General features: G+C 47.9%; 1 protein-coding gene across 5 annotated transcripts in view; it reads right to left on the bottom strand.

Annotated features, from left to right (window-relative positions):
* NSD1 (nuclear receptor binding SET domain protein 1) overlaps positions 1-20,830 on the bottom strand; it is a 212,124-nt gene extending 191,294 nt beyond the window's left edge. For 3 of the 5 annotated variants that reach the window (XM_063927952.1, XM_063927955.1, XM_063927956.1), the window contains exons 1-2: positions 20,317-20,596; positions 18,534-19,462 (exon numbers count right to left, since the gene is read on the bottom strand). In XM_063927952.1, the coding sequence (XP_063784022.1) occupies positions 18,534-19,445 (912 nt within the window). In that variant the 5' untranslated portion in view covers positions 19,446-19,462; positions 20,317-20,596. Of the gene's footprint in view, positions 1-18,533; positions 19,463-19,614; positions 20,152-20,316; positions 20,597-20,633 lie in introns of those variants that run through there. The other 2 variants (XM_063927954.1, XM_063927953.1) reach the window with 2 other exon arrangements.
* Positions 20,831-21,038: the final 208 nt, after the last annotated feature.

Below are 21,038 nucleotides of genomic sequence, written 5' to 3'. Positions count from 1 at the left end.
TCCTTCTTGGCCAATCCGGAGCCACGAGTATAGTTCTTACTCCTCTACGTCTTATAATTCTCAGTACCTTAGGTATGAGAAGCAGAGGAGGGAACACATACACCGACTGGTACACCCACGGTGTTACCAGAACGTCCACAGCTATTGCCTGAGGGTCTCTTGACCTGGCGCAATACCTGTCCAGTTTTTTGTTCAGGCGGGACGCCATCATGTCCACCTTTGGTCTTTCCCAACGGTTCACAATCATGTGGAAGACTTCCCGATGAAGTCCCCACTCTCCCGGGTGGAGGTCGTGCTGAGGAAGTCTGCTTCCCAGTTGTCCACTCCCGGAATGAACACTGCTGACAGTGCTATCACATGATTTTCCGCCCAGCGAAGAATCCTTGCAGTTTCTGCCATTGCCCTCCTGCTTCTTGTGCCGCCCTGTCTGTTTACGTGGGCGACTGCCGTGATGTTGTCCCACTGGATCAATACCGGCTAACCTTGAAGCAGAGGTCTTGCTAAGCTTAGAGCATTGTAAATTGCTCTTAGCTCCAGTATATTTATGTGGAGAGAAGTCTCCAGACTTGATCACACTCCCTGGAAATTTTTTCCTTGTGTGACTGCTTCCCAGCCTTTCAGGCTGGCATCCGTGGTCACCAGGACCCAGTCCTGAATGCCGAATCTGTGGCCCTTTAGTAGATGAGCACTCTGCAGCCACCACAGAAGAGACACCCTTGTCCTTGGAGACAGGGTTATCCGCTGATGCATCTGAAGATGCGATCCGGACCATTTTTCCAGCAGATCCCACTGAAAAGTTCTTGCGTGAAATCTGCCGAATGGAATCGCTTCGTAAGAAGCCACCATTTTCCCCAGGACCCTTGTGCAATGATGCACTGACACTTCTCCTGGTTTTAGGAGGTTCCTGACTAGCTCGGATAACTCCCTGGCTTTCTCCTCCGGGAGAAACACCTTTTTCTGGACTGTGTCCAGAATCATCCCTAGGAACAGCAGACGTGTCGTCGGAGACAGCTGCGATTTTGGAATATTTAGAATCCACCCGTGCTGTCGTAGAACTACTTGAAATAGTGCTACTCCGACCTCCAACTGTTCTCTGGACCTTGCCCTTATCAGGAGATCGTCCAAGTAAGGGATAATTAAGACGCCTTTTCTTTGAAGAATCATCATTTCGGCCATTACCTTGGTAAAGACCCGGGGTGCCGTGGACAATCCAAACGGCAGCGTCTGAAACTGATAGTGACAGTTTTTTACCACGAACCTGAGGTACCCTTGGTGAGAAGGGCAAATTGGGACATGGAGGTAAGCATCCTTGATGTCCAGGGACACCATATAGTCCCCTTCTTCCTGGTTCGCTATCACTGCTCCGAGTGACTCCATCTTGATTTGAACCTTTGTATGTAAATGTTCAAATATTTCAGATTTAGAATAGGTCTCACCGAGCCGTCTGGCTTCAGTACCACAATATAGTGTGGAATAATACCCCTTTCCTTGTTGTAGGAGGGGTACTTTGATTATCACCTGCTGGGAATACAGCTTGTGAATTGTTTCCAATACTGCCTCCCTGTCGGAGGGAGACGTTGGTAAAGCAGACTTCAGGAACCTGCGAGGGGGAGACGTCTCGAATTTCCAATCTGTACCCCTGGGATACTACTTGTAGGATCCAGGGGTCCACTTGCGAGTGAGCCCACTGCGCGCTGAAACTCTTGAGACGACCCCCCACCGCACCTGAGTCCGCTTGTACGGCCCCAGCGTCATGCTGAGGACTTGGCAAAAGCGGTGGAGGGCTTCTGTTCCTGGGAATGGGCTGCCTGCTGCAGTCTTCTTCCCTTTCCTCTATCCCTGGGCAGATATGACTGGCCTTTTGCCTGCTTGCCCTTATGGGGACAAAAGGACTGAGGCTGAAAAGACGGTGTCTTTTTCTGCTGAGATGTGACTTGGGGTAAAAAAGGTGGATTTTCCAGCTGTTGCCGTGGCCACCAGGTCCGATGGACCGACCCCAAATAACTCCTCCCCTTTATACGGCAATACTTCCATGTGCCGTTTGGAATCTGCATTACCTGACCACTGTCGTGTCCATAAACATCTTCTGGCAGATATGGACATCGCACTTACTCTTGATGCCAGAGTGCAAATATCCCTCTGTGCATCTCGCATATATAGAAATGCATCCTTTAAATGCTCTATAGTCAATAAAATACTGTCCCTGTCAAGGGTATCAATATTTTCAGTCAGGGAATCCGACCAAGCCACCCCAGCGCTGCACATCCAGGCTGAGGCGATCGCTGGTCGCAGTATAACACCAGTATGTGTGTATATACTTTTTAGGATATTTTCCAGCCTCCTATCAGCTGGCTCCTTGAGGGCGGCTGTATCTGGAGACGGTAACGCCACTTGTTTTGATAAGCGTGTGAGCGCCTTATCCACCCTAAGGGGTGTTTCCCAACGCGCCCTAACTTCTGGCGGGAAAGGGTATAACGCCAATAATTTTCTATCGGGGGAAACCCACGCATCATCACACACTTCATTTAATTTATCTGATTCAGGAAAAACTACAGGTAGTTTTTTCACACCCCACATAATACCCTCTTTTGTGGTACTTGTAGTATCAGAAATATGTAACACCTCCTTCATTGCCCTTAACATGTAACGTGTGGCCCAAATGGAAAATACGTTTGTTTCTTCACCGTCGACACTGGAGTCAGTGTCCGTGTCTGTGTCGACCGACTGAGGTAAATGGGCGTTTTAAAGCCCCTGACGGTGTTTGAGACGCCTGGACAGGTACTAATTGGTTTGCCGGCCGTCTCATGTCGTCAACCGACCTTGCAGCGTGTTGACATTATCACGTAATTCCCTAAATAAGCCATCCATTCCGGTGTCGACTCCCTAGAGAGTGACATCACCATTACAGGCAATTGCTCCGCCTCCTCACCAACATCGTCCTCATACATGTCGACACACACGTACCGACACAGCACACACACAGGGAATGCTCTGATAGAGGACAGGACCCCACTAGCCCTTTGGGGAGACAGAGGGAGAGTTTGCCAGCACACACCAAAACGCTATATTATACAGGGACAACCTTATATAAGTGTTTTCCCTTATAGCATCTTAATATATAATAATATTGCCAAATAAGTGCCCCCCCCTCTCTGTTTTAACCCTGTTTCTGTAGTGCAGTGCAGGGGAGAGCCTGGGAGCCTTCCTAGCAGCGGAGCTGTGTAGGAAAATGGCGCTGTGTGCTGAGGAGAATAGGCCCCGCACCCTTTTCGGCTGGCTTCTTCTCCCGTTTTTCTGACAACCTGGCAGGGGTTAAATACATCCATATAGCCCCAGGGGCTATATGTGATGTATTTTTAGCCAGCATAGGTACTTTCATTGCTGCCCATAGCGCCCCCCCAAGCGCCCTGCACCCTCAGTGACCGTTGGTGTGAAGTGTGCTGAGAGCAATGGCGCACAGCTGCAGTGCTGTGCGCTACCTCATGAAGACTGAGAAGTCTTCAGCCGCCGATTTCTGGACCTCTTCTCTCTTCAGCATCTGCAAGGGGGTCGGCGGCGCGGCTCCGGTGACCCATCCAGGCTGTACCTGTGATCGTCCCTCTGGAGCTAGTGTCCAGTAGCCTAAGAAGCCAATCCATCCTGCACGCAGGTGAGTTCACTTCTTCTCCCCTAAGTCCCTCGTTGCAGTGAGCCTGTTGCCAGCAGGACTCACTGAAAATAAAAAACCTAACAAAACTTTTACTCTAAGCAGCTCTTTAGGAGAGCCACCTAGATTGCACCCTTCTCGGCCGGGCACAAAAACCTAACTGAGGCTTGGAGGAGGGTCATAGGGGGAGGAGCCAGTGCACACCACCTGATCCTAAAGCTTTTACTTTTGTGCCCTGTCTCCTGCGGAGCCGCTATTCCCCATGGTCCTGACGGAGTCCCCAGCATCCACTTAGGACGTCAGAGAAATACTGTTTAATTCTTTACCAAAAATAATTTCTCTAACGTCCTAAGTGGATGCTGGGGACTCCGTAAGGACCATGGGGATTAGCGGCTCCGCAGGAGACTGGGCACAACTAAGGAAAGCTTTAGGACTACCTGGTGTGCACTGGCTCCTCCCACCAAGACCCTCCTCCAGACCTCAGTTAGATTCTTGTGCCCGGCTGAGCTGGATGCACACTAGGGGCTCTCCTGAGCACCTAGAAAGAAAGTATATTTAGGTTTTTTATTTTCAGTGAGATCTGCTGGCAACAGACTCACTGCAGCGAGGGACTAAGGGGAGAAGAAGCGAACCTACCTAACAGGTGGTAGTTTGGGCTTCTTAGGCTACTGGACACCATTAGCTCCAGAGGGATCGACCGCAGTACCCGACCTTGGTGTTCGTTCCCGGAGCCGCGCCGCCGTCCCCCTTACAGAGCCAGAAGCACGAAGAAGGTCCGGAAAATCGGCGGCAGAAGACTTCGGTCTTCACCAAGCTAGCGCACAGCACTGCAGCTGTGCGCCATTGCTCCTCATGTACACCTCACACTTCGGTCACTGATGGGTGCAGGGCGCTGGGGGGGGGCGCCCTGAGGGCAATAAATAACACCTTGGCTGGCAAAATATACATCATATATAGTCCCAGAGGCTATATAGATGTAAAATTACCCCTGCCAGTATCACAGAAAAAGCGGGAGAAAGTCAGCCGAAAAGGGGGCGGGGCTTCTCCCTCAGCACACTGGCGCCATTTTCTCTTCACAGTGCAGCTGGAAGACAGCTCCCCAGGCTCTCCCCTGTAGTTTTCAGGCTCAAAGGGTTAAAAAGAGAGGGGGGGCACTAAATTTAGGCGCAATATATGTATACAAGCAGCTATTTGGGGAAAAATCACTCAGTTATAGTGTTAATCCCTGCATTATATAGCGCTCTGGTGTGTGCTGGCATACTCTCTCTCGGTCTCCCCAAAGGACTTTGTGGGGTTCTGTCCTCAGTCAGAGCATTCCCTGTGTGTGTGCGGTGTGTCGGTACGGCTGTGTCGACATGTTGGATGAGGAAGGTTACGTGGAGGCGGAGCAGAGGCCGATAAATGGGATGTCGCCCCCTGTGGGGCCGACACCAGAGTGGATGGATAGGTGGAAGGTATTAACCGACAGTGTCAACTCCTTATATAAAAGGCTGGATGACGTAACAGCTGTGGGACAGCCGGCTTCTCAGCCCGCGCCTGCCCAGGCGTCTCAAAGGCCATCAGGGGCTCAAACAACGCCCGTTACCTCAGATGGCAGGACACAGATGTCGACACGGAGTCTGACTCCAGTGTCGACGAGGTTGAGACATATACACAATCCACTAGGAACATCCGTTACATGATCTCGGCAATGAAAAATGTGTTACGCATTTTCTGACATGAACCCAAGTACCACATAAAAGGGGTTTTCTTTTTGGGGAGAAAAAGCAGCCAGTGTTTTGTTCCCCCATCAGATGAATGAATGAAGTGTGTAAAGAAGCGTTGTTTCCCCCGATAAGAAACTGGTAATTTCTAAAAAGTTACTGATGGCGTACCCTTTCCCGCCAGAGGATAGGTCACGTTGGGAGATATCCCTTAGGGTGGATAAGGCGCTCACACGTTTGTCAAAAGGTGGCACTGCCGTCTTAGGATACGGCCACCTTGAAGAAACCTGCTGATAAAAAGCAGGAGGCGATCCTGAAGTCTGTATTTACACACTCAGGTTATATACTGAAACCTGCAAATTGCCTCAGCATAAATAGTGCTGCTGCAGCGTGGTCTGATACCCTGTCAGATAATATTAATACGCTAAGACAGGGATAATATTTTGCTAACATTGAGCATATTTAAGACGTTGTCTTATATAAAAAAGATGCACAGAGGGATATTTGCCGGCTGGCATCCAGAATTAATGCAATGCCCATTCTGCCAGGAGGGTATTAGAAACCTGGCAGTGGACAGGTGATGCTGCATTTAAAAGGCACATGGAGATTCTGCCTTATAAGGGTGAGGAATTGTTTGGGGGATGGTCTCTGGGACCTCGTATCCACAGCAACAGCTGGGAAGAAAATTTTTTACCTCAGGTTTCCTCACAAAAGCCTAAGAAAGCACCGTATTTTCAGGTACAGTCCTTTCGGCTTCAGAAAAGCAAGCGGGTCAAAGGCGCTTCCTTTCTGCACAGAGACAAGGGAAGAAGGAAAAAGCTGCACCAGTCAGCCAGTTCCCAGGATCAAATATCTTCCCTCGCTTCCTCTGAGTCCACCGCATGACGCTGGGGCTCCACAGGTGGAGACAGGTGCGGTGGGGGCGCGTCTCGGGAACTGCAGGGACCAGGGGGCTTGCCCACAGGTGGATCCCTAGGTTCTGCAAGTAGTATCACAGGGATACAGGCTGGAGTTCGAGACGACTCCCCCTCGCCGTTGCCTCACATCGGCCTTGCCTGCTGCCCTCGGAGAAAGGTAGTACTGGCGGCAATTCACAAGCTGTACTTCCAGCAGGTGAAGTCAAGGTACCCCTCCTTCAACAAGGCCGGGGTTACTATTCCAAAATGTTGTGGTACCGAAACCAGACGGTTCGGTGAGACCCATTCTAAAACTGAAATCCTTGAACACTTATATACGAAGGTTCAAGTTCAAAATGGAATCGCTCAGGGCGATTATTGCAAGCCTGGGAAATTTCAGGGTATCACTGGACATCAAGGATACTTACCTGCATGTCCCTATTAACCCTCTTCACCAGGTGTACCTCAAAATTGTGGTACAGGATTGTCATTACCAATTCCAGACGTTGCCGTTGGTCTGTCCCCGGCACCGAGGGTATTTACCAAGGTAATGGCCGAAGTACTTATCCCGTACTTGGACGATCTCCTTATAAAGGCGAGGTCCAGGAAGCAGTTGTTCGTCGGAGTAGCACTATCTCGGGAAGTGCTACAACAACATGGCTGGATTCTGAATATTCCAAAGTCGCAGCTGGTTCCTACGACGCGTCTACTGTTCCTGGGTATGGTTCTGGACACAGAACAGGATAAAAAGGGTCCAAGGAGTTGGCGTTTCTAGACGGAGACCTCCTCATACAAATACAGGTATCGGTGCATCAATGCACACGAGCCTTGGGAAAGATGGTAGCTTCTTACGAAGAATTTCCATTCGCCAAGTCCCATGCAAGGATCTTCCAGTGGGATCTGTTGGACAAGTGGTCCGGGTCGCATCCTCAGATGCATCGGCGGATAACACTGTCTCCAAGGGCCATGGTGTCGCTGTGGTGGTGACTGCAGAGTGATCATCTTCTAGGGGGCCTCATATTCGGCATACAGGACTGGGTCCTGGTGACCACGGATGCCAGCCTTCAAGGCTGGGGGGCAGTCACACAGGGAAGAAACTTCCAAGGCCTATGGAAAAGTCAGGAGACTTCCCTACACATAAATGTTCTGGAACTATGGGCCATTTACAATGCCCTAAGTCAGGCTAGACCCCTGCTTCAACACCGGCCGGTGCTGATCCAGTCAGACAACATCACGGCGGTCGCTCATGTAAACAGACAGGGCGGCACAAGAAGCAGGATGGCGATGGCAGAAGCCACAAGGATTCTCCGATGGGCGGAAAATCATGTGTTAGCACTGTCAGCAGTGTTCATTCCCGGAGTGGACAACTGAGAAGCAGACTTTCTCAGCAGACACGACCTCCACCCGGGAGAGTGGTGACTTCATCCAGAAGTCTTCCAAATGATTGTACACCGTGGGGAAAGGCCACAGGTGGACAGGATGGCGTCCCGCCTCAACAAAAAGCTACAAAGATATTGCGCCAGGTCAAGGGACCCTCAGGCGATAGCTGTGGACGCTCTGGTAACACCGTGGGTGTACCAGTCGGTGTATGTGTTCCCTTCTCTGCCTCTCATACCCAGGGTAATGAGAATAATAAGAAGGAGAGGAGTAAGAACTATACTCATTGTTCCGGGTGGCCAAGAAGAGTTTGGTACCCAGAACTCCAAGAAATTATCTCAGAGGACCCATGGCCTCTGCCGCTCAGACAGGACCTGCTGCAGCAGGGGGCCTGTCTGTTCCAAGACGTACCGCGGCTGCGTTTGACGGCATGGCGGTTGAACGCCGGATCCTGAAGGAAAAAGGCATTCCGGAGGAAGTTATCCCTACGCTAATTAAAGCTAGGAAAGAAGTGAACGCAAACCATTATCACCGCATATGGCGGAAATATGTTGCGTGCTGTGAGGCCAGTAAGGCCCCAAAGGAGGAATTTCAGCTAGGTCGATTTCTGCACTTCCTACAAGTCAGAGGTGACTATGGGCCTAAAATTGGGTTCCATTAAGGTCCAGATTTCGGCTCTATCGATTTTCTTCCAAAATAGAACTGGCTTCACTGCCTGAAGTTCGGACTTTTGTTAAGGGATTGCTGCATAGTCAGCCCCCGTTTGTGCCTCCAGTGGCACCGTGGGATCTCAACGTAGTGTTGGATTTCCTGAAGTCGCATTGAGTTGAGCCACTTAAATCCATGGAGCTACAATACTTCACGTGGAAAGTGGTCATGCTGTGGGCCTTGGCGTCGGCCAGGCGTGTATCAGAATTGGCGGCTTTGTCAAAAGCTCTTATCTGTATTTTATATGGATAAGGCGGAATTGAGGACTCGTTCCCAATTCCTTCCTAAGGTGGTAGCAGTTTTTCATGTGAACCAACCTATTGTGGTGCCTGCGGCTACTTGGGACTTAGAGGATTCCAAGTTTCTGGACGTAGTCAGGGCCCTGAAAAGTATATGTTTCCAGGACGGCTGGAGTCAGGAAAACTGACTCGCTATTTATCCTGTATGCACCCAACAAGCTGGGTGCTCCTACTTCTAAGCAGACTATTGCTCGCTGCATCTGTAGCACGATTCAACTTGCACATTCTGCGGCTGGACTGCCGCACCCTAAATCTGTAAAAGCCCATTCCACGAGGAAAGTGGGCTCTTCTTGGGCGGCTGCCCGAGGGGTCTCGGCTTTACAAATTTGCCGAGCTGTTACTTGGTCGGGTTCTAACACTCTTGCAAGGGTCTACAAGTTTGATACCCTGGCTGAGGAGGACCTAGAGTTTGCTCATTCGGTGCTGCAGAGTCATCCGCACTCTCCCGCCCGTTTGGGAGCTTTGGTATAATCCCCATGGTCCTTACGGAGTCCCCAGCATCCACTTAGGACGTTAGAGAAAATAAGATTTTACTCACCGGTAAATCTATTTCTCGTAGTCCGTAGTGGATGCTGGGCGCCCATCCCAAGTGCGGATTGTCTGCAATACTTGTATATAGTTATTGCCTAACTAAAGGGTTATTGTTGAGCCATCTGTTGAGAGGCTCAGTTGTTATCATACTGTTAACTGGGTATAGTATCACGAGTTATACGGTGTGATTGGTGTGGCTGGTATGAGTCTTACCCGGGATTCAAAATCCTTCCTTATTGTGTCAGCTCTTCCGGGCACAGTATCCTAACTGAGGTCTGGAGGAGGGTCTTGGTGGGAGGAGCCAGTGCACACCAGGTAGTCCTAAAGCTTTCTTTAGTTGTGCCCAGTCTCCTGCGGAGCCGCTAATCCCCATGGTCCTTACGGAGTCCCCAGCATCCACTACGGACTATGAGAAATAGATTTACCGGTGAGTAAAATCTTATTATCTCCAGTAAAAGGTAGAAACTACAAAACCTTTTTGGATTCTGAATCAGCTTTCCATGTACGTAGCCAAACTGCTCTGCGAGCGGCTACTGCTTAAGCCGATGCCTGAGAGGCAATTGTACCCATATCCAAGGCTGCTTCTTCCAAAAACATTGCAGCCTGTTTGATATGTGTAATATGAGATTTTTGCTCTCTAGATGCCATTGAAAGATCCCCTTCCAATGCATCAGCCCAGGCAGCCACTGCTTTTGCCATCCAGGCTGAAGCCATGGCTGGTCTACTGATTGCCCCATACAGGGAAAAAATGTTTTTTTAGAAAACCATCCACTCTCCTATCCGTGACATCATTTAATGATGTTGAAGACAGAGGTAATGTAGATTTTCGCACTAATCGAAAAAAACATGCTTATCTACTTTGGGGGCCACCTCCCTCTTTAAACAGTCCCCAGCCGGAAGAGGATAATTGGAATTCCATTTCCTAGGAATTCTACATTTCTTACAAGCTGTAGCCCAATCCTCTTCCATAATTTCATAAGCTGCTCTGATACAGGAAACGCAATCTTAACTGTTTTGGGACGTTTAAACACAGGTGCCTCGGGATTTTAACACAGGCTCTGCTGATTCTGCTAAGGATAGAATGGCTTTCATTGCATTAATTAACTCAGATATTTCCACTGAGCTGAGACCTTCTTCCTAGTCTTCGTATGCAGGATCAGAGTGTAATGAGTCTTCATCCTCCGACGAATCCTCATCTGAAACATGTGTAGACTATGAAGATGTTGTTTCATGTCTATGTGATTTACTTACCACTGGCTTTTCAGTCTGTTTCTGTTGAAAGGCTGCTGCTTTCCCTGCTGGAAATGATTAACCGCAGGTGGAATGCTGTATGTAAGGGTTAATAGTGTAACCTATCCCTGGTACAGAAGTTGGAATCATCAGCTAAGCTATACTGGATAATGTCTGTGCAAACATAGCCCATGGGGGATCAACTTGCACCTGAGTCTGCCTTGAATTTTTCAAGAGACCTTGGTGGAAGCTAAAACAATTTGCACACAAACCATCTTGAACCAGATCCTGAGAGGTTAACCCAGCCTTGCACGACAAACATGATATGAGTGTTGGTGCTGCTGTGAGTGTATTTTCCTCACCTTTGCCGCTCTTAGAATTATAAAATAATCAAACACTTGCACAGTGTACTACACAATTTGTGACTGTAATCACTTTAAGTTTGTTAAAGTGACATACAATCCGACCCTACCCTGCTTTGCACCAGCTTTGAGGATTGGAATAGACAAAAAAACTGACAGAATTATAGTGAAGTCAGCAATCACACTAGCAATCATTTACGGGTTATACATTAGTATAATAAACAATATGAGCACATAATCAACTACAAATACATTTCAAGTATGTAGGAGAAACATTACTGTGTTACCTTATATAAGATTTTAACCGTATTCAGACGCATAGCGAAAGAAAACAGTAAAAATCAGACTCATATGCATTAGGCACTTATCCAACTATTCGTACTCAAAAGGTAGATAGAGACTTAGTGCTGTATTGCCCGTGCTCAGTAGGACCGATCAATACATTTGCGAACGCTGAGTGGTTCCTGACGCTAATAGTGTCCACCACCTCTCCGTGAACTTACAGTGAACACAGACACCCAAGTGTACACTGACGCACCAGCCACACAGCTGCCTATGCTGCGACTGGGTCCCCTTAGATACACAGCGTCTCAGATGGAGCGGGAAAAACAGTTCATGGCGGGAGACTCTGAGGAAACTGGTCATGAACCGGGGGGAGGGGCGACCAGGGGAGCGTCTGACTCCCCACTGCTGACATCAACTCTAGGGATCGCGGCCTCATACTACCCCCCCTGGAGCCTATGAGCCCTAAGGCCTAGCACTGGTGCACCTGGTGGCAGCCGCATCAGCAACTGTTTGGTAGTCTCCTCCCAAAACAGTGCGGCTGTTTCTGCGTTCCCCCTCTAAGCGGAACAGATACCTTACCTTCTCCCCGTGCCCCGGCCACAGCCTCGTAACGTCTGCTGGACTGCTAGTATATCCGACACAGACGCCCGTATATCCGACACAGACGCCAGTACAGAAATAGCACTGTACTCGTGGGTAAGCGTTGTCGCGGCCCGGCGGAGAGTTGTTGGAGTGACTCTTTTTAAGGTACGTATAAGACGCTTTTTAGAAAGATTACAAGAAAAAATAGTAAGACTATAAAAATAAAACAAGAAAGCTTAGGGCTGCTAAAACAGCAGCCTTCTTGACCATGGTCCGGCTCCTGCTGCACAAAACAAAAAACTGATTTTCTGGAGGCGGGGATATATGGACGGCCCCTTTGCATGCTGGGAGGCTGAAAAGCTTTGACCGTTTGGTGCAAATCCGCTGTCGCTTCATCATATCCCAATGTTATCCTTAAGATTCATGCTGGACATACATTATATGCAGGGTCGACTCCAGGCCTACTAGCACCCAGTGTGAGAATTATTGGAGCACCATCCCCCATCTGTACATTCAGTGCGCATGCTCCTGGAAAAGTGGGCATGGCCTCACAAGGGCATGGTCTAGCATCAAGGAAATCAATTGAATATCCCCCAGTTTGTGCCAAACTCGTACATACAGATATAATATATGCAGCACGGATGGTATAATGGTTAGCATTTACTGCCTAACAGCACACAGGTCATGGGTTCAATACCCACAATGGCCCTAACTGTGTGGAATTTGTATACTCTCCCCGTGATTCTGTGGTTTTGCTCTCATAATTCAAAAATATACTGGTAGATTAATTGGCTCCCAATAAAATTAACCCTAGTGTGAATGTGTGTGGTGTACATGTGGTAGGGAATATAGGGCTTGATTCAATACAATGCAGATTAAACAGTGCCGGGAGGGAGCTCCCTCTAGGGATGCGAGCATAAATCCAGCAAAACTTTGGACCACAATGCTGTTTTGTGCCACAGCGCAGACAAAACAGCATTGCGGCGGGCACTATGAACTGAGAATGCCCGTTCTCGCACCTAAACACACCGTTTAATCCGTGAGAACTGGCTTTCCCTGACATGACCGTGCACAGAATTGAATAGCACTGGAAACTAATTCCCGGCGCTATTCAATACACGCTGAAATGAATCAAGCCCATACATTGTAAACTCCACTGGGGCAGGGAATGAGGCGAGTGGCCAAATATTGTATGTATTCAAAAGTAATGTGCGCCCACTGAAGCTATTCCATTGCACAGCCACCCCCTGGTGGACGTGCATGCCCCGTGTGCACACCCATTAATATTATTTATGTATTAACAGTTTTTTATATAGCGCAGCATATTCTGTTGCACTTTACAATTATAACAGTAATAGAACAAAACTGGGCAAAAACAGACATAGGAGGTAGGGAGGCCCTGCTCACAAGCTTACAATTAATGGGCTTTAGTCCATCTAAAGTCTAGGTTAGGGTGCGCAAACTGTTTTTGCACATTTCAGTTTGCGCCTCAGGAGGCTGCGAGCTGAAATGTGTGTCCCCCCATCTCCATGCGCACCCGAACGGAGCAACAATTGAATTGTTCCATTGGGCGCCATCTAGTGACAGCCAGGGCAAAGTACAATTGAATTTCCCCCAATGTTTCTATGTATCGTGTGGCTATACAAGGGGACATATCTTAATGTATGGTTATGATAGACATCTGACACCCAGCATATGTAGGTCGGACGGGCATTTGAACTAAGTGTATACCCAGCACGAGTCAGATAAATAATAAAATGGTCTTATATTAATATGAAAGCTTCTGACCTACTGCCAGACAGAAAATGAGAATCCTGTTAATTGTAGGTAGATTTCTGCTGTCTTGCATGTGGACACAATGCAGTGAACGCATTAACCTCAGTCTAACAGCATGGAAAGATAGTAAAGTGGTATCTACTGTTGGGGTAATTGCAGCACACTGAGGGGAACATCTATTATAGCTGCACACACCGAGACGAAGCAGGAAGGATATCTTGTCTGCCGAAGTGGGGGAGTAAAAACTTCCCCCTCCGGCGATCCCGGCTTGAGACCACAGCGCATCTAGCGAGATCTCTCACATACAGCCCTGGAGCCGGTACCCCCTGTCCCTGCTGTGGAGATAGGGCATCGACATCTGCAGCTGTCGAAATTAATAGAGCAGGTGTGGGAATAGGCAGTGCCACAGACTGTTCTTACATTGTCCTGTATATCGGCATGCTATCTAATTTGGCAATACAGTTCAGTATGGACTGAATAGCATCAGGAATTAGCTTCTGGTGCTATTAAATTCAGAGTGATGCGATGCCAGACAAGGAGGATTTGATTTCTTCTCGCACACCCAATGAGAAGAAATCCAACAAAAAGTGCTAGCGCAATGCCGTTTTTGCCCTTAGCGCACCAGGAAGAGCATCGCACCCAGCACTTAAACCCAGAGAATGCCGGATCTCGTGACAAAACTTTGCCTTCTGCAACATAATAGCGCGCTGAATTGAATAGCACCGGGAGCTAATTCCTGGCACTATTCAATCTGCGCTGAACTGAATTGACCCCCTAAAACAGGGCTGGCCAAACCGGTCCAGGCCTCCTGGAGATCTGTAGAATTGTCAGTTAGGAATGAATGCAGCACATCTTAATTAGTAATGACTACACCTGTGCACCAGATAGGTGGTCTGGAAAATATGAACTGTTGGTAGATCTCGAGGACCGGTTTGGCCAGCCCTGCCCTAAAAGATAGCAGGGCCGATAAAGACAACTGGGCATACACCGCAGCTGCCATAGATGGGGTGGGGGGTGGAGCGGGATCAGTGCACATAACGTGCACAGGTGCCACTTCTTCCCCATAACGATGCTTCATACATCTTTCCCTGAGTCCTGTTGAACCAGAGCAGGACTCATCTGAGTGGCCCATGAGAGTACCAATATTAAGTAAAAGTAGGTTAAGTACCTTGATAGGGTCAGCAAGATCAGGAGACTGTGAGAGCTCTGTGGGTTCAAGACCACATTCGTTCACAACAGTGAAGCCAGAGGACGATCAGACACACACTTTGCAGAGTCTGGTGTTTGATCACTCACCAGTTACCCCAGGAAGTTACTGTCTGTGTGTGAACGCGTGGAGCACACACAGCCAATTGGATTAAAACATTCTGGGGGGGAATTCAAATGTTATTGCACCCGCGATCTCCCATCTAAAGTTACGGGAGATTGAGGGGCGATATTCAAATGCCCCAGTTATCGCGCTGATCGTGCCTATTACACTCGTGTTTAGTCACGCAAAGCACCTAAACCCAACTAACGTAATGAGCGCAAGTGTGAAAAGACCCGTTTGGGCGCCTAAATTAGTCTCTTTACGCACATTTTAGATCGCTACACCAGGGGATAGCAAGCCGAAATGAACTTGTCACGCCCGTTGGTAGCAACATTAGAATAGCAGCCAGCGGGCTTGAACGTGGGCGGGAGAGTGGAACATTTGAATCCGTCCCTCTGATCGGCATTACAAGATTCAAATCCTATTATGAAGACAGTCAGTCTTAGGTGACATTTATGAGCAACAGGATGTTCAGCCAATGTAACGGCGATCTATCCTATACGTCAAAGGAGGCTTGCCCAGTATTTGTAATGGTGTTTATAGTAAGTGTTAAAAATAGGATGTTACGCGCAATATCCTCTGCATCATGAAATTAATAGCTGGCAGGGTGCATATCGATACCCTATAGGGGCCAATTCAATTGTGTAAGACCACGGCTACCACAAGGGGGCGCAACACTGAGCAATTCAATTGTTGTCGTTTAGACGCTTAGTAACTGTGGGGATGACATTTCTTCTCGCAGCCTTCTGAGTTGTGGGGAAAAATGTGCGCTAAACCCAAGACTTTAGATGGGTTTAGCCGTTTTACGCGGCTAAACCCTGTCTGTTTGGGCACGAGGTCCGCGATATGCATGTGTGTATAAACAAAAAATGTCTTGTGACAACTGTTTCAGCGTCTAAACTTTTCTTTTTAGAGGGGAAAATAATACTCCCAAAACAACTGAACTACAGTATGTGGCGTCACTTATATAAGGGACAGGCGTTATGTATAAAAACTGATAATACTCATGTAAGAAATAAAGAGAATACAAGCATGCATGAAGGAGGTATGATTCCTGAAAAGAAATACAAGCCAAAGTCAATGGGACCGTAATTTTCGGGATGGAGGATGAACGCTGTCAGCATAGAATCATATATAGTGGATGCAGTTCATACGTTCAGTCAGCCATGATGTAGATTAATTTAATACTGTGTTGCAGAGTAAGGACTTCATAAAAAAAGGGAAAAGACTCAATAAGCTCTGAGATGTATTAATAACTGCTGCAAATTTAGCTACAAATAAAATGAAAAAACTTGGTTCAGAGAGAGCAATGTTTCCAGCAGTATGTAAGTGCAGGCATGGTCCACCAGACACAGTGCACTGCACCAAATACCACAGGCCGGTATTAAACTGATCAAAGCATGACCCACACATAAAAACTTAACTTTACAAATTAAGTGAACACAGTAGTTGCAGGTCAATTCAGTAAGACACAAAAGGGGACAAATTGCCATTGCAAGGATGTAAAAATATTGGCAATGGCAGCTTAGCTCGGACCCCTGCAGCCGGATCCTGGGCAGTACGGATTGTGTAATGGTTACCATTACTGCCCTATAGGTCATGAGTTCAATTCCCACCATGGCCCTAACTGTGTGGAGTTTGTATATTCTCCCCATGCATGCGTGGGTTTCCTCCTGGTACTCCAGTTTCCTCCCACACTCCAAAAATATACTGGTAGGTTCATTGGCTGCGTGCGTGCGTGTGTGCCTATGGGGCTGCACACAAAAATATGTGGGCCATGAACAGCTGATTCAACTGTGGTGCGTGCAACAACTGAATAGCTCCAATAGATGCCCAACAGGGAGCACAACCCCTTGATGACACAAGCATTTTACATGATGAAGAATCAGTTGTCCCCTCTGGATGATTTTCACTTGGACTGATCATTGTTCTCTCTAGTAAAAGGTTTCCTCGCTGAAAACAAATAGTGCATGCAGCCTTCCAGGAAGGTTGTGTCCTGTATTTCACTCAATGAGGGAAATTCAATTTAATGCAATGCTGTTTAGCACCGGGAATGAGCACCCGGAACTTATTGACCACATTGAAAACCCACGACTAGGGGATATCTGCTCGCACCCTCCCGAGGTGAAAGCAGAAATCCAACTTAACTAATGCCGCGATGCTAGTCGGGAGCTTCCTGTGTATACCCAGCACTTAAGTTGTAATATGCAGTTTGCCAAGACCAAACCCCAGCATTAGGCATGGTAAACTGCATCTGCTGACTTAAATGCAGAGTCTGACAACTGAATAGCTCCGGGCACTCATTCCCGGAGTTAATCATTGCATTCGTTTGAATCTCCCTCCACCCCCAATATGTAGGATGCATTTTCCTTATATAATAATAAACATGCTAGCTGTGTCTACCACGTAGTGAATGCAGTAAACCACTCAACAGGTTATCCACTTTTGTTATAACTTGGGTATATGAGTTCTTGAACATAGATGTGCTTTGTTATACCAACGATTATACTGTATACTAAAACTCTGACTATAAAATATACCTACAAACAAAAGTAAAGGGGGGTAGTCACGGAGCGATGGCTGCTTAAAATCTAAGCAATCTGACTAGATTGCTTAGATTTTAAGCATGATCTCTCCGTGTGTACCCCCCACAGCGATAGCGATGCACGGCGCCGCGTTTCGCTATCGCTGGTGCTACATTGGCCTGCATGCAGGCTCAATCTAGCAGGTCGTTCATTTCACTCGCTGTGTGAAATGAGCGGCCTTCCCTGCACGCTCAGCACACATCGCACTGTGCAGAGCGGTGCGAGAGATGTGTGCTGAGCGATTCGCTCAGCACATATCTCTCCCCAAATCGGGCCGTGAATACGGGCTTTTAGTGAAAATGCTAGCGTAGGTACTTTGCTTTGTTTGAATTGCATGGTTTTTTTTTTTACCATGTCGCAATGCATAAACGGACAACCAGATACCACAGAGCACTATATCTGTTGGAAACTAAAGGCCCACATACAGCACCAATCGCAATTCCCCAACTTGCTGGGGGATACGGTCGTTAGATCAACACAACTTAGGTCGACAGTCATTAGGTCAACATGTACTATGCCAACAAGTCAAAAGGTCGACATTAGTTTTTCGCATTCTTTAAAAAAAAAATTTTTTTACTTTTTCTTACTTTACGATCCACGTGGACTACAATTGGGAACGGTAACCTATGCAGAGCACAGCAGTAGCGGAGCGAGGCACCCTGCCCAAAGCATGGCGAGCGAAGCGAGCCATGCGGGGGGACACGGTGCACTAATTGGGGTTCCCCGACACATTACGAAGAAGACGATAAAAAAAAAAAAAAAAAAAAAAAAAAAGGTCCCAAAACCCATGTAGACCTTTTGACCTAGTACGTCGACCTAATGACCATGTCGACCTAAGGACCCATACCTCTTGCTGGCACTACTGACCGGATGCGCCAATCAGCACCCAGTGATGATCAGTGATCCATTGGGGAATGTTAAAATGCCCAATTCGCCGATCCAGATCGAAAAATGTTGGGATCGGAGAATCAAGATTTTTAAACACGTTTAATATTCCCGATTCTCAGACCCGGCCGTCGGGGAATAGGGAAATTGCGGCAATAAATTGCTGATGTATGGGGCCCATAACATAAACCCAAACAAGCAATCTCCAACAGATACAAACAAAACACCAAGCTGGACCATTTTTGGTGCTATTAGGAAAAAAAGTTACATTTCATGTTTTACATATTATTTTGCAACTGGGTACTTTCCTACCCAGTAACAAAGAGAAAAGCACTCCCAACCACCCTGGTTTTGCTTACATCTTGTAATTCTGAAGACCTCGGAGTGAGTTCATGATTTCCTTCAAAGTCTTCTAGATCTTCATCCATAGTCATTGATTCATCATCTGTGAACATCATAGCAAGCGATCCTTGCCCACTTAATCTACCATCCACCTGTGAAGGAGTAGCATGATCCACATCCCCATCCAAAAGGTTGTCCGAAATTGTACTATTGTGTTCCCCATTTGGAATTTCAGGATATTGCATCATTGCCAAAAAAGATGTTTTTCTTTCTAGATTCTTGCTTTCCATTGGATTCTCTCTATCATCAACCCAATCTAATGGAACCAAATCCTCCAATTCTGAACCCAAGTCTGGAGGGGCGTTTATTTTAGATGCAGTTTCACGAATACTTTGCACCACAGAGGGCAATTGTCCATACACGGGCAAATCCATGCCAAACCCAGATCCATCTACATCATAATTAAGATGTTGCATTCCATATTCTGACTCCATCTGACAAAATGGATCGTAGCGATGCATTCCATTCTTTAAAGGTTTTGATAGCTTTATAGGGACATCTGCTGAATAACGATGTGCTGACTCAGGCCCAGTATGATGTACTGTTGGTTCATTTTGAGTATAAAAGTAAGGTTGAGAACTTGGTTCTGACACGTGTCTTTCCATATCATGTGATCCGTTCAGGCCATCAATATTCATCATGGAGGCAATATCTTGGAGCCTTCGTAGAGGAATGTAATGGGAAGTGGAATCCTGCCCATAACCTGGTGCGTTACTCTGCAATGATGAAGTCAATGCAACACTGCACCCATTAAGTGGCTCCAAGATGCTTCTATCACCCACACACTTTTTATACTGGGCATTTGGATCCAATGAATTTAAATAGCTTGGAGCACTGCTGAGCCTGCCTAGATCACAGGTTTCATCCATCCTTTGCAGGCATTAACCTTTAAAAAAAAAAAAAAAAAAAAGATACATTTTGTGAGACAGCTGAAAATGATAAAGTCACTAACAATGCTACACATTTACACTATAAAACAGAAATGGTCAAATGTCATAAGACACACAAAGTCAGACTTAAATAAACAGTAACACGTACAAACTGAATCATGTCCTCTGACCAAAATGGCAGCCACAGGCAGCAGCGGGCAGAGGCCTAGGCTTAGCAGCAGGCATAGATCTGGCTCTGCCGGTGTGCAGCACACAGAGACTCAGTCCCTCCCCGGCCGTGGAGTGAATGGTGAGGAGGAGTGGGGAGTGAGAACACGATATACAGGATAGATTAAATTAAAAGGGTCTGGAGCCCTCCCCCCAATCACACCATGTGAACACAGGTCAGGGTATGAAATGCTACAAAACCACTGCAGAAGTAGGAGTTTGTCCCCACCACTACCAAATACAGTCCAGCAGCACAGGGGTTAATAATCCAGTGTACCGGCTTTGTCCCTGATTGCACACCCCTGTGCACAGACAATATCACCAGCCTCTATTATGTAAACATGCACATGCAGGCCAGGGTATCATGCATGCCATGAAGTGCAAACACCAGATGCAAAACAGCTTCTGCAACTCGGCGTGCACCTAGATCCCTCTCGCTAAACTGCAGCCGTAACGTGGAGGTCAGAGACGGAGAGCATGGAGGAAAGATCGTGCAAAGAAGCCGAGCGTGCAGCACCTCTCCCGGGTCAGGGAGCCGGCCACGGCTCTTCTTCCACCGCTACAGCGCGCTGCTCTAGTCGGCGACAAGTCATGCACAAACATGCAAATGGAGGAAGCATGAAGTGGTTTGCCCCGGCCTTACCGTGCGCCTGCCCCTCATCACACAGCGCTAGGCCCGGAACCCACGGCGGTCTGCACTACCTCCCCCAGCCGCACAGCACGCAGCGGGGAGTGCTGCCTCTGCAAGCTCACAATGCTACAGCAGGAGGCGTGCGGAGCCTGCGTGGGGGAGGGGAGGAGGCGGCTGCTGCTGGGGTAGTTGCTGCTGCCTGTGTGCAGGGCAGATCATCATCATACACTTGCAGAGTTGCAGTGCTTGTCTGAGAGATACCAGTGCGTTGGGGGAGGGATGAGGCTTCGTGCTGTGGGGGCAGTGCAGCAATGAAACACAGCAGCTACCTATACAGCTGGGGTAACTTCTTGGCACACTGCCAGCGAGAAATGCCTGGAGGTTCCCACCACTGGGAGATGCTGATTGGCAGCAGGGTACAGGGAGAAGATCGGGGTAAATGTAGAGAGCCTGTGCATTGTGCTATTAGGAGTAGTGGGTGCAGATAATGAGCACACAGGAGGAGAGTTAGTGTACACTGCAGTGCATGGTAAAGTGACCTAAGGGGGGCGCTGCACCCACTGCTACCCAATCATGGCCGGGATGACGTCATATACTGTCACTTCGTGCAGCTGTGACTTTATACTCTGAGCTTCAGAGGCCATGGTGCAACTGCATACTACATGCTATGGGGACATCATGGTGTATACCTGTTATGGGTATGGACGGTTCATGCCTGCTATGGGGACATAATG

Source organism: Pseudophryne corroboree, chromosome 6 (assembly GCF_028390025.1).
Source record: "Pseudophryne corroboree isolate aPseCor3 chromosome 6, aPseCor3.hap2, whole genome shotgun sequence".
In the NCBI taxonomy this organism is placed as follows: domain Eukaryota; kingdom Metazoa; phylum Chordata; class Amphibia; order Anura; family Myobatrachidae; genus Pseudophryne; species Pseudophryne corroboree.
Note: the sequence above shows the minus strand (reverse complement) of the source record. Positions and strands in the feature narration are given on the sequence as shown.